General features: G+C 48.0%; 1 protein-coding gene across 1 annotated transcript in view; it reads right to left on the reverse strand.

Annotated features, from left to right (window-relative positions):
* Positions 1-11,959, reverse strand: part of PDPR (pyruvate dehydrogenase phosphatase regulatory subunit) — a 36,978-nt gene extending 25,019 nt beyond the window's left edge. Inside the window, exons 1-5 of the mRNA XM_029074829.1 lie at positions 11,929-11,959; positions 7,142-7,435; positions 1,434-1,567; positions 535-616; positions 268-431 (exon numbers count right to left, since the gene is read on the reverse strand). Of these exons, the coding sequence (XP_028930662.1) occupies positions 268-431; positions 535-616; positions 1,434-1,567; positions 7,142-7,368 (607 nt within the window). The 5' untranslated portion in view covers positions 7,369-7,435; positions 11,929-11,959. The remainder of the gene's footprint in view (positions 1-267; positions 432-534; positions 617-1,433; positions 1,568-7,141; positions 7,436-11,928) is intronic.
* Positions 11,960-13,707: the final 1,748 nt, after the last annotated feature.

Consider the following 13,707-nt stretch of genomic DNA (forward strand, 5'->3'; position numbering starts at 1 on the left):
ACAGAGTTGGTAGCACGTCCCCTGTCCACAAGGAGCATACAGCCTAGAGTGGGAGTCGGACATTAAAAAAATAAATAAATTACAGATATGTTTATAAATGTGGTAGGGTGAATAGAGGGTACAGATCCAAGTACAGGGTGATGAAGAAGGGAGGGGAGGCAGAGGAAATGAGGGCTTAGTTGAGATTTGCCTTTGTAAAAAAAAAAAAAAAAAAAGGGAAAGAAAGTACAATCTTCCTCCAGCCTCCAAAAAAGCTCCAACTCTTACCATTTTGAGAGGCACCACTTGCTAATGCAAGAGCTACATCGGCAGATGATATCACTGCATCCTCAGGGACGTGCATGGCTCCCACCAGATCGTGGATGTTGATGAGGGGATGAAGCTCTGCCACTTGCTTTGGGGAGATAATCTCGGAAGGGATGCCCATTACTCTGCCACAGAACACAAAGAACAGTGAGCACCCCTCTATCGGCTTCTTGCTGGCTGACAGCACGGTGGCAATTTAAGACCCGTCAATTCACTTGCCATACATACTTCAGCCTCGAGTTGATACGTTTCAGGGAGATTAAGCGATCTTGAGTCTGAGCCAGAGAGATTGAGCCTGTCCTCACATAACCTACATTGGGAGTGGGAAATTAAAAAAAAAAAAAAAAATCACCAAGGACCAAGTCAGAATGAATCCAATTCTCTATATTTGGCACCGGCCAATATATAGGGGTCATTCCAAATTCTCTCTATCTGGCCATTGGCACTGCTGGTGGGAATTAAAATTCCAGGATGCTTAAATACTCACGGCTGAAAAAAAAATCCGGCTACAATTAGGAGTAAACTGAGTCTGTAAAATCCAAATTTATTTACAGGGCTTTCTACTTTGACCTGAAAGTGACCACATACCCTTGTACTATGTCAACATGGTAAAATAGCCCTTTTGGAAAATGAAAGCTCACTTGGGGACTGTGGTGCCTGGATGGAAGGCTGATGTGCCATAAAAGTTTAAAATCTGATTTCCAATTTGAGTTTCCAAGTGTGTTTCCAAAATGAGTGTGTGTGTATATTTGTGTGTGTGTGTGTTGCTGCAGGACCCAATTTCAATTTTATTCAAAGGTTTACTTGTTCACTTAATTTCTCTGAAGGACCAGAGATCTCCTCGGATCTTTGTTAAGCCGTGTATCGAGCATGGAGTGGTTTCTCCACTACATCAGGAAGCGTCCAGATTTGGCCAAGACGTCCAGGTCTCTGTTCATCTTGCCTTATTAGGTTGCGAACACCTTGAATGCAGAGGTAGACCTTCCCTGTGTCGGAAGAGAAATGATCTGAGTGCAGAACTACATCCTGTTCTTCACTATCCGGGTAACCCTGGTGCAAGGCTGCATGCTGTTTCAAGAGAGCTTCGGGGATGCCAAGGATCGAACGGAACACACCCCCTTCCTTACCCGTTTGAATCCCTGTCTCCTGTTCTAATTGCTGGTAGAGTTTGTTCGAGTAGTCTGCCATCTTGAGTTCTATGGACAAGTGCCTGACCGTGCTCACGATGCCAGCACAGAACCGCGTGGAGCCAGCAGCCAGCCTATGGGAAACACAAGAAAGGGCCTCACCGACAGGACACGGAAAAGATCCCGGATGAGACGGAACCTCACCGAGGCTGAGCCCAACAGCCATCTGCAACACACCACAAAATACTTATAAGGGGGAAAAAAAAAAAGAAATCAAGGGAGCAACTAAAGCCTGAAATCACACGCTTCTGACATTACTTAACACTTACCTGGATACAACTGCCCCATCACCACTAGTTAGGATTATATTCACTTGTCACTTATGCTTTATGAGGTTTTGGGGTTTGTCTTACCTCCTCCAATAGAGGGTTTTTCTGGCCTCCCCTAATAGATGATAAGCTCCTTGCAGGGAGGAACCATGTCTTCTACTCTGGAACTCCACCCTGTGCCTTGAATGGGAAGCACTTAAGTGCTTTTCAATAAGAGACATGGTGATTGATTTGTGTGCACCATGGTAGTGCCTTCTGATGGAAGACACTTCCCTGAACAAGAGATTGGTTCCAGCAGGGATAACTAAAACAGGGAAGGGAACAGCCTCCAACTCTGAGAAACCTGGGCGACAAACCAGTTAGGAAAAGCAGGGCTACTTACCCGCATTCTCTGAAGATGCACACGCCCACCAGATGATCGCTCTGGTAGCCACCATTCCCAGATACTCTCAGGATTCATTCTTGTAAAGTTTAAGGGGCTGCCTCCCTGGGCCGGAGCCGGCCTGACAAGAAGGACACCAGGCTCCGTCCCACCTATGCTCCTAGGGAGGCCGTTCCCTCTCCCCTCCATTTTCCCGACAGAGCCGGAACCCTGCCGGAGAGAGAGCACAAGAGAAAAAGAGCACCACCCGAGAGAGAGAGAGGGGGGCGGAGGGCTGGAGTAATCATCTGGCGTGTCTACAGACCTTCTAAGAACTCAGGTCACAGTAAGTAACCGTTGTTATTCAAAGACATTTATAAGGGACATGCCAGATGATCACTCTGGTGGAATATCTGGTCCCAAAAGGGCAGTGGGATGGAGGCTACGGACACAGGTGCCGCAGGACGGATAAAAACAGGCCTCTCCCCATAAGTTGCATCTTTCGGACTGTGGCTGCCAATGAAAAATGGCCACTCTGCCAATTGGGACGTGGGTCAGAGCTGGCGGGTTGGCTGTCTGTCTCAGGTGGAGTGGGCGAGACTGATCCTGGGAGGCTGACTCTCACTCCTTCGCAACAGAAATGAATGCAAATGACCAGCCATTTGGCCGCAACTCAAGAAGGCAGAATCCCCGGAAACAAAGGGTTGTTATCACCTGGATGTTTTGAAGGAATCCAGAGAGGAAAGGACCACTTGTCTGTCGCTGAAAGGCTGAAGGTGCCCTACGATGGGGGCGTGGGAAGCACACACACTGCAGACAAGAGGAACTCCTAGTTGATGGAAAGCCGGAGATAACTCTGGGAAAGCAACACGGGCGGGGATCAGTCGCCAATGGCTGGAGCTCACTGACACACAAGCAAGAAGAAAGTGTCTTGGAGAAATAGACCCTTCCAAGAGAAGAATTTGCAACCTCAACAGGGGCTTCGTCACTGGACACGAAAGAACTGGAGGTGTGTGATGGGGGGAGCTAGACTGCCAGAGGGGAAGCTCCCCATCACTCCTATGCACCACATGCTAGCTGGTGGCTTTTCGGAGTGGCAAAAATGGTCATCTCTAAAAGTCCAACAGCTCTCATGGAATCAAAGGATTCAGGAATGATTTCTGGAAATCCAGGCCACCTGGATTCAATTTATGCTCCAACAAGTTCTTCTTTCCCAACAGCCAAGTGGCAGAAAGTCAAACCCTGCTTTCCACTGCTTAGATCCACACTTGCAATGGGTGGGTACACGCGTCTCCACTGTGATCTCAGGGCAGGCTGTGTGGGCAGCATTCACAGGTGCAGCACTGTTAGAAACTGGTCATAGCTTCCAGGAGACAAAGGGTCTCTTTCACCAAGTTTCAGCTCCCGTGCTTAACTATCCTGAATGCACTCCAGGATGACCCAGATCCTGTCTTCTCGAAGAGATATGATCCCTCAGGACTTAATTTCCCTAAGACTGGTGAAGCAGAAAAAGGGAAACATAAAAATCCTGGTTCTTACGGTTTCCTCTAAGCTTGTTGTGGGCAGGGAATGTCTCTGCCAATTCTGTGGTACTGTACTCTCCCAAGTGCTTAGCACTGAGCTCTGCACGAAGTGCTCAATAAATACCATTGCTGGTGGTTCAGGAAGCGGTCACAGTCACAACTTTGCCCTAAACTTGTCCTCGCAACCTCCAGCTGAATCCCCAAGGGTGTCTCACACGGCATAAATGACTTCTTCCAATGGGTGGGATGGTCCCTGATGGGGTCCAGCATCTTCGGCTGGTACCTGACCATGGCAGCTAAACACCTGGTAGCTCTGGCTAAAGAATGTAGAGCCTGAAGCACTGTGCATGCTCCTGTGTCAAGCTTGGAGGTTTCAAGGCTCTGGCTGCCACAGGAGAATCCCACAATAACCGGCCCTTACTTGGAGTAGGAGTAGCAATGATAGCAATATTTATTATTGATAAAATAACAATAACGATATTTGTTAAATGCTTATTATGTGCCAGGCACAGCACTAAGCACTGAGGTGGAGACAAGCAAATCAGGTTGGACCCAATCCCTGTCCCACATAGGGCTCACAGTCTTAAACTCCGTTTTACAGAGGAGGTAAATAAGGTCCAGAGAAGTTAAGTAACTTGCCCAAAGTCACACAGCAGGCAAGTGGCAGAGCTGAGATTAGAATCCACATCCTTGGGACTCCTAGGCTCGTGCTCCATCCGCTAGGCCATACTGTTTCTCCCACTGCTATAAGGAGCTTACTGTGTGCAGAGCACTGTACTAGGTGCTGGGAAAAGATACACTGGTGGGAATTACACACGGTCCCTGTCCTTCCGGCGTGAGGGCTCACAATCTAAAAGGAAAAAGGGGGAGAGGGGACTGGTGACAGATCCATAAGGAGCGATGGAAACACAACCTAAAGATCAGAAAACAGAGATCAGAAGGGTACTGGGGTTAGAGGAGCAGAATTTCAGGCTCCTTGTGGCTCACAGTCTAGAGTCACGGGATTGAGAACGAGAAGAGAGGAGTTGGCACACAGGGCACAGTCCGTCTGCTGCACCTGATGATGGGTTGCTGGGTGCAGGATTCTTGAAACCATGCCTGGCTGCTTTCCTAAGGATCGGGTGGCAGGGCACTACTGGGCTGTGTATGGATGATAAAAAGATTCTAGAAGGAGAAAAACTGAGGTTTGATTTCCCTTCTTGGTCTGCAAGCCAACTTTAGGCCCTGGCTGTATCTCTGGATAAAGTCCACAAAGATTAACTAGTTCTCATTGGAGGCATTTTCACAACCTGAAAGTCCTCCTCCTTTTTTATTGTATTTATTAAGTGCTTACTATGTGCAACGTACTGTTCTAAGTGACAGGGTAGATACAAACTAATCAGGTTGGACACACAATCCCTGTCCTACAGTCGGGCTCACAGTCTCCATCCCCAGTTTACAGACGAGAGACCTGAGGCACAGAGAAGTGAAGTGCTTGCCCGAGGTCTCACGGCAGGTGAGGGGTGGAGCTAGGAATAGAATCCAGGTTCCTCTGACTCCCAGGCCCATGTTCTACCCATTAGGCCACACTGTCCTCATGGATATTCTGTTTCTTCCAGAAAGAGGATCAAGCTTAAGGAACGGGGGAGACCTAAAACACTTCTTGAGAGAAATCTCCAGTGATTGGGAAGACAGGAACTTGACCTGAGAAGCACGAGAACACAGGGCCTCCATCTGACTGTCATAAAAACAGACAAGTGCTGGGCAAGAGTGCCAAGAATCGGAAAACCTTGACATTCTGTGCTGAGAGGGTGGCACGGTGGGAAGAATGAAGGAACTGAGAGGGTGGAGGGGAGAAGGATGGCCAGATTCCAGTAAAGAAGAGAGGTAAAGGGGAAGAGTTGGACAAGAACCCGAGCAACTCGGCAAACTTCCCTGAAACCTCCAGGTAGGCCAGAGAAGGAACGGCTACCAGAAGGGGTGTTCCGGGTGAGCACGGGCCAGTTCCTTTCTAGGTGATACCAAGGGATGAAGGACAAAAATACCCGAGAGGCCCTCCAACTGGGCCTAATTAAAGAGGGAATGGAGAAAAGAACCAGGAGAGAGCCGAAGGGGATGGCTGGCTGATTGCTAACCTTTAAGAACATTTATTTTTATTTTCATTCTTGTTCCCTTAGGTGAGTCTGACAGCCACAGAAGAGAAACGACCGAGAGGGTGCCATTCGGGAGCTTGAAAGCACAAATCTCTAGATGGGGAAAGCTCCCCCTTTTTTCCCCCCGCACACACACACTTGTTTTTTTCTTCTTCTTTAAGGAGGAAGCTGAGAGTTGAACACCGGGGGGACATCCGGTAGCCACAGTACATGGCCAAAAAGAACAGAAAGGACCCAACACTCTAACGGGAGAAGACGCCACCCCCGTCCCTGACCCAGGCCATGAGTTGGAATGGTGAGAGAGGAAAGGGAGGAACTGCCCAAAAATCTCCAACCCATCAAAATGGAGCTCTCTACGCCAGAAGACCATAGGGATGATGCCTCTCCTGGTCACCTCAAAGATAATATGAAGGTGTGGAGTAGTAAGAGGAGGCGAAACTGCTAATGTGGGGGGTGAAAGCCCTGAATACTTCTAAGGACTGGGGTCCTCATTTAGTTACTACAGTGGGTGGGTGGAAGAAGAGGGAGTAGAGCCCTCCAAAGGCTCAAGCTAAAAGCAGCTTAGCTTAGAGTCTCTGCAAACTTCATAGTAAAGCATCAGGAGAAAAATTGGAGGAAAGAGGGGGTGCTGGCCTCCTTAAGATCATGGGATGGGCAGAACCTGGCCTCTTGTTAGACCCAGGGAGGGACTGCCTCAAATTTTTCAAGAACAAATCCAGAAATGGCTACCAGAGTGATTATCTGGGGTGGCCCTTACCTGAGTTTTGGAGCATTACTGTGCAGAGGTGATAACAATTATCCTAAATACTGTAAGCCCGTTGATTAGACTGTAAGCCCGTCAAACGGCAGGGACTGTCTCTATCTGTTGCCGACTTGTTCATCCCAAGCGCTTAGTACAGTGCTCTGCACATAGTAAGCGCTCAATAAATACTATTGAATGAATAAATATAAATTCCCATAAGAAGCAAAAAAGCATCCTGTTCGAGAAACAAATTTACACTTTTTTTGGCCTGCCGTCTGAGTTCTTTTGGGTCTGAAATAACACTTATTTGCAAGACTACAATAGAACTGAAGTTTGCTGGGAGATTTGTTCTAAAGCTAAAAGAATTACACATCCATCTTTTTCAGTCCCCTATCACAAAACAAGCCTCTTTTAAAAAAAAAAAATCTAAACTGGTACAATTGGAAGGCATTATCTGAAGATTCTCCTTGCGGCACTGAAGCAACAGTGACACCAAACAAAACTGATTAAAAAAAAAAAAAACCCAGCTGGAACACCTATAAGAGTTGATTATGGGGACCCACTGCACCTAAGGAATAAAGCAGATAATTAGTACTCTCCAGGAGGAGTTTTGGTTCTTACCTGCCCTGCTCCAGGAGGACAATATCCTTCCATCCCAGCTTGGAGAGGTGATAAGCCACTGACGTGCCCATGATTCCACCACCACAGATCACCACTCGGGCCTGTGCCGGCAGCGAGATGGGCTGGGCATCTGCGGCGGTCGAGGCTTTGTATCTCGACTGGGACCTGTTCCGCCAGCCCCGTCCGGCGCTCCGCCACCGGACATCCGACAATAACCGGAACAGCATCTTGGCTAGTGCTCGTCGATTATCCAAAATGTAATCTCTACTCACCCGGGAAGCAGCAGACCTTGGCCTATGGAAAGAAAAGCATTCGTCACTTCTTATTTCCTTTAAATCAAGTCGTAATAGGGTTAGGAAACAGGCATCACGTATATAGTGGGGCGGAGGGACATATGAGATGAAATAGATTTACTCAACTAACAGTGTTCCTAAAAATGAATCTATTTAACACCATTTGAACTCTGGTAAGAAACAGCAAAGTAATTCTGCCTCACATGCGCTCAACTACACAAAATTCAGGGAACCGGTAATAGTGACTGAAGTTCATGTCATTCTTTGTAGACTCTTCAGCAGCTGAAAAGAGAACTAAAATTTGAATGTCCTGATTTGAAAGGGTATTTTTTTTGCAAAATAGGAAAATTAGCAAGGAGGAGTCAGCATGGGTTCGTAGGCTCACAGCCTAAAAAATTGGGCTCTGTGATGCTATTAAACAATGAAAATAAGTCAAACAACATTGGGACTGTACTGCCTCAGGCTTCCAATCTTCACTGTCATTAGATGCAGCAAGATATTAAGGCATTTTTACAAGCAGATATCTACAAGACTGACATGAAATAATGTGGAGTAAATGGACAAAGGATTCAGTCAAGTATTAATTTTGTACAACATTTTATGAAAGCTAAATTATGCTGCCTTAGAATTTAAACTACACAAGGGTTAGAGCAACATCGTGAATCTAACGAACACTAGTTGCTTAATAAAAACATTTCATCGTGGCTGTTAGAGGTTTATATTCTGAGGGGAATGCCACATCTCTACCTGCCCAACCTATTTCATTTTTTTTCAAATGACATTTGTTGTCAGGCATTGTACTAAGTGCTGGGGTAGTTAAAAGACCATCAGGTTGGACAGACTCCACATCCCAAATGGGGCTCACAGTCTTAATCCCCATTTTACTTGTGAGGTAACTGAGGCGCAGAAAAGTTAAATGGCTTGCCTAAGGTCATACAGCAGACAAGTGACAGTCGGAATTGGAACCCAGGTCCTCCGACTCTCAGGCCCATGCTCTTTCCATTAAGCCACGCTGCTTCTCAAAATAAGAAAAGTAATTTAATCAAAAAGGGAAATTTGGTTTTCTTTCAGACTCGGTCAGGAATTTGGTAGAAAGAAGTACTCCGCTAGCCAAGTCTGAAAGAAAAGCAAATTGAATAACTTTCAAGTTTCATTATAAGTTCAACGACAGTGAACACCAGATTTGAGAAGGGAGAAATCAATTATTCACTCCTTTCCTTATAAATATTTCTCTCAACCAAGTCTCAGAGTCAGAGGTCTCCTTCAATTTCCTAAAATAAAAGAAGGCTTAGAACTGCTGTTCAATCACCAGAAAAATGTACTACGGTAGCTTCTTAATTGGCAGTCATAAAAACAATCACAGCATCTTCAAGATGTACTGAAACATTTACAGTTGCACAAAATGAATCGTTAGAAGACTACATTGCCTGAGAGAATGTAGTCTTCGGACTGCTTGATTTATCCTTTTTTTAACCTATCCAGGAAACCCTCTCAAAAAGCCCACTGGCTCAGTGTAAAGAGCCCGGGTTTAGGAGTCAGAGGTCACGGGTTCTAATCCCAGCGCCGCCACCTGTCGGCTGTGTGACTTTGGGCAAATCACGTAACCTCTCAGTGCCTCAGTTACCCCATCTGTAAAATGGGGATGAAGACTGTGAGCCTCACGTGGGACAACCTGATTACCTCGTATCTCCCCCAGCGCTTAGAACAGCACATGGCACATAGTAAGCGCTTCACAAATAACATTATTATTATTAGAACAGTGCTTGGCACATAATAATGTTGGTATTTGTTAAGCGCTTACTATGTGCCGAGCACTGTTCTAAGCGCTGGGGTAGACATAGGGGAATCAGGTTGTCCCACGTGGGGCTCACAGTCTTAATCCCCATTTTACAGATGAGGGAACTGAGGCACAGAGAAGTTAAGTGACTTGCCCACAGTCACACAGCCGACAAGTGGCAGAGCTGGGATTCGAACTCATGAGCCCTGACTCCAAAGCCCGTGCTCTTTCCACTGAGCCACGCTGCTTCTCCGATGAGCGCTTCACAAATACCAACATTATTATTATCACCTGTAAAATGGGGATGAAGACTGGGAGCCCCACGGGGGACAACCTGATCTCCTTGTATCCCTCCAGCGCTTAGAACAGTGCTTGGCACCTAGTAAGCGCTTCACAAATACCAACATTATTATTACCATCTGTATAATGGAGATGAAGCCTGGGAGCCCCACGGGGGACAACCTGATCACCTTGTATCTCCCCCAGCGCTTAGAGAAGCAGCATGGCTCAGTTGGAAAGAGCCTGGGCTTAGGAGTCAGAGGTCATGGGTTCTAATCCTGGCTCCACCACCTGTCAGCTATGTGACTGTGGGCAAGTCACTTCACTTCTCTGTGCCTCAGTTGCCTCATCTGTAAAATTGGGATTAAAACTGTGAGCCTTACGAGGGACAACCTGATTATCCTGTATCTCCCCTAGTGCTTAGAACAGTGCTCTGCACATAGTAAGCACTTAACAAATACCAACATTATTATTATTATCTTCCCCAGAGCTTAGAACAGTGCTCAGCACATAGTAAGCACTTCACAAATACCTACATTATTATTGTTATTATTAGAACAGTGCTTGGCCCATAGTAAGCGCTTCACAAATACCAACATTATCATCTGTAAAATGGGGATGAAGACTAGGAGCCCCACCTGGGACTACCTGATCGCCTTGGATCCCCCCCACTGCTTAGAACAGTGCTTGGCTCATAGTAAGCGCTTCACAAATATCAACATTGTCATCTGTATAATGAGGATGAAGACTAGGAGCCCCACCTGGGACAACCTGATCACCCTTTATCACCACCCCACAGTGCTTGGAAGAGCGCTCAGCACATAGTAAGCGCTTCACAAATACCAACATTATTTTTAGAACAGTGCTTGTCCCATAGTAAGCACTTCACAAATGCCAACATTATCATCTGTAATATGGGGATGAAGACTGGGAGCCCCACCTGGGACAACCTGATCACCCTTTATCACCACCCCACAGCGCTTGGAAGAGCGCTCAGCACATAGTAAGCGCTTCACAAATACCAACATTATTATTATTAGAACAGTGCTTGGCCCATAGGAAGCACTTCACAAATACCAACATTATTATAATGGGGGAAGCAGCGTGGCTCAGTGGAAAGAGCCCGGGCTTGGGACTCAGAGGTCATGGGTTCGAATCCCAGCTCTGCCACTTGTCAGCTGTGTGACTGTGGGCAAGTCACTTCACTTCTCTGTGCCTCAGTTACCTCATCTGTAAAATGGGGATTAACTGTGAGCCTCACGTGGGACCACCTGATTACTCTGTATCTCCCCCAGCGCTTAGAACAGTGCTCTGCACATAGTAAGCGCTTAACAAATACCAACATTATTATTACAATCATCTATAAAATGGGGATGAAGACTGGGAGCCCCACCTGGGACCACCTGATCCCCTTGGATCTCCCCCCTGGTGCTTAGAACAGTGCTTGGCACCTAGTAAGCGCTTCACAAATACCAACATTATTATTAGAGCAGTGCTTGGCCCATAGTCAGCACTTCACACATATAAATATTATCATCTGTAAAATGGGGATGAAGACTAGGAGCCCCACCTGGGACCACCTGATCCCCTTGGATCTCCCCCCTGGCGCTTAAAACAGTGCTTGGCACCTAGTAAGTGCTTCACAAATACCAACATTATTATTACAGCAGTGCTTGGCCCATAGTCAGCACTTCACACATAACAACATTATCATCTGTAAAATGGGGATGAAGACTAGGAGCCCCACCTGGGACCACCTGATCCCCTTGGATCTCCCCCCTGGTGTTTAGAACAGTGCTTGGCACCTAGTAAGCGCTTCACAAATACCAACATTATTATTAGAGCAGTGCTTGGCCCATAGTCAGCACTTTACAAATATCAACATTATCATCTGTAAAATGGGGATGAAGACTAGGAGCCCCACCTGGGACCACCTGATCCCCTTGGATCTCCCCCCCGGCGCTTAAAACAGTGCTTGGCACCTAGTAAGCGCTTCACAAATACCAAAATTATTATTAGAGCAGTGCTTGGCCCATAGTCAGCACTTCACACATATCAACATTATCATCTGTAAAATGGGGGTGAAGACTAGGAGCCCCACCTGGGACCACCTGACCCCCTTGGATCTCCCCCCCAGGGCTTAGAACAGGGCTTGGCACGTAGTCAGCGCTTCATAAAATATCATTATTATTATAATTATTATCCTTAAATGCCCCCAAAGGGGGTGGGGGGGGGCGGGGGCTGAGGGCCCAGGGCCTCAGAGGGGAGGGGCCGGGCGAGGGGGGCGGACGGGTCCAAGGGGCGGCCGGGCGGGGGGGGGGGGGGCGCTACGGCAGGGCCAAACCAAAGCGAAGTGCGGGGGGGGGGACCGCGGCGCGAGGCTCCAGCTGATTGGGCGGGGCCGGGGCGGGCGGGGGGGGGCGCTGCCCTCTCCTTACCTGAGGCCGCGGGGTGAGGAGAGAAAGGGGGGGGCGGGGAGGGGGGGGGGGAGAAGGCGGGGAGGCCCCAACGGCTCCGACCTTCCGCGCTTTACGGCTCCCAGCAAGGGCGCTCCCTCCCGCGCGCCGCGTGACGTCACAGCGCGCGCCGCCGCCCCCCCCCCCTCCCGGCACGTGCAGCTAGGAGGGAATCCCAGCGGGGGGGGGGGGGAACCACGTGGGCCGATTTCCCGCCCTCCGCCCCACTTTGGGCGGGAAACCGCGCTGCCCTTCCCCCGCGGTCGTTCGTTCAGTCATTCATTCGTCCATTCATTCATTCGTTCGTGTGTGCGTTCATTCAGTCAGTCAGTCATTCGTTCATTTGCTCGTTCGTTCAGCCGTTCATTCATTCAGTCAGTCAGTCGTGCATTCATTCATTCGTTTATTCCTTCGTTCGTGCGTTCAATCAGTCGTTCGTTCATTCGTTCGGTCGGTCGGTCATTCATTCATTCGTTCATTCATTCGTTCGTTCGTTCGTTCATTCAGTCATTCATTCGTTCATTCGTCCATTCGTTCACTCATTCGTTCGTTCATTCGTTCGTTCATGCATTCAGTCATTCTTGCGGTCGTTCGTTCATTCATTCATTCGTTTGTTCAGTCATTCATTCATTTGTTCATTCCGTCATTCATTCGGTCGTTCATTCATTCATTCGTTCCTTCCTTCCTTCATTCATTCAATCAGTCAATCATTCATTCGGGCATTCGTTCATTCATTCAGTCAGTCAGTCAGTCGTTCATTCATTCGTTCATTTGTTCGTTCATTCATTCATTCATTCATTCGTTCATTCAGTCCGTCAGTCGTTCATTCATTCATTCGTTCGTTCATTCATTCATATTTTTAAATAATAATAATGATCGTATATCTGAAGTGCTTACCATATGCCCAATCTATTGTTCTAAGCGCTGAGGTAGATACGAGGCCCGTCGATTGCCCCACAGTCTTCATCCCCATTCTGCAGACGAGGTCACCGAGGCCCAGATAATAATGCTGGTTGCTTGTTAAGCTCTTATTTTGTGCAAAGCCCTGTTCTAAGCGCTGGGGAGGATACAAGGTGATCAGGTTGACCCATGTGGGGCTCACTGTCTTTAATGCCCATTTTACAGATGAGGTCACCGAGGCCCAGAGAAGTGAAGTGACTCGCCCAAAGTCACACAGCTGACGAGCGGCGGAGGCGGGATTAGAACCCACGACCTCCGACTTCCCACCCCTTGGTCTTTCCACGGAGCCACGCTGCCTCCCCATTATCGAGCTCTTTGATGGAGCACCGCGCCTCACGCGGCGCCCAAAGTCACACAGCGGCCAAGTGGCGGGGCCGGGAGGAGAACCCACAAACTCCGACTCCTAAACCCGGGCTCTTTCCACTGAGCCACGCTGCTTCACCGTTATTGAGCGCTTACTTCCATTCAGTCGTATTTATTGAGCGCTTACTGACTGTGCCAACTGTGGTGAAGGAGTATGGACCTAGTGGACTTGCCCAGCAGGAAATCCTGAAAAGTAGCTAGCTAGCGTGGATGGTAAAGCCCCAAGGGGCTACCAAAGCAACGGCCTGCCGAGAGAGGGCAACGCAGCACGCCGCATTGTCCATTCCAAGCACTTAGTCCAGTGCTCTGCACATAGTAAGCGCTCAATAAATACTATTGAATGAATGAATCTGCACTCTGCCGCTGTCATTTGCCTGAAATGGATCCCACGCATGAAAACATGATAGGCACTTCACAATGTGCTACACTCCTGCCTTT

This window comes from Ornithorhynchus anatinus, chromosome 11 (assembly GCF_004115215.2).
Source record: "Ornithorhynchus anatinus isolate Pmale09 chromosome 11, mOrnAna1.pri.v4, whole genome shotgun sequence".
NCBI classification, from domain to species: domain Eukaryota; kingdom Metazoa; phylum Chordata; class Mammalia; order Monotremata; family Ornithorhynchidae; genus Ornithorhynchus; species Ornithorhynchus anatinus.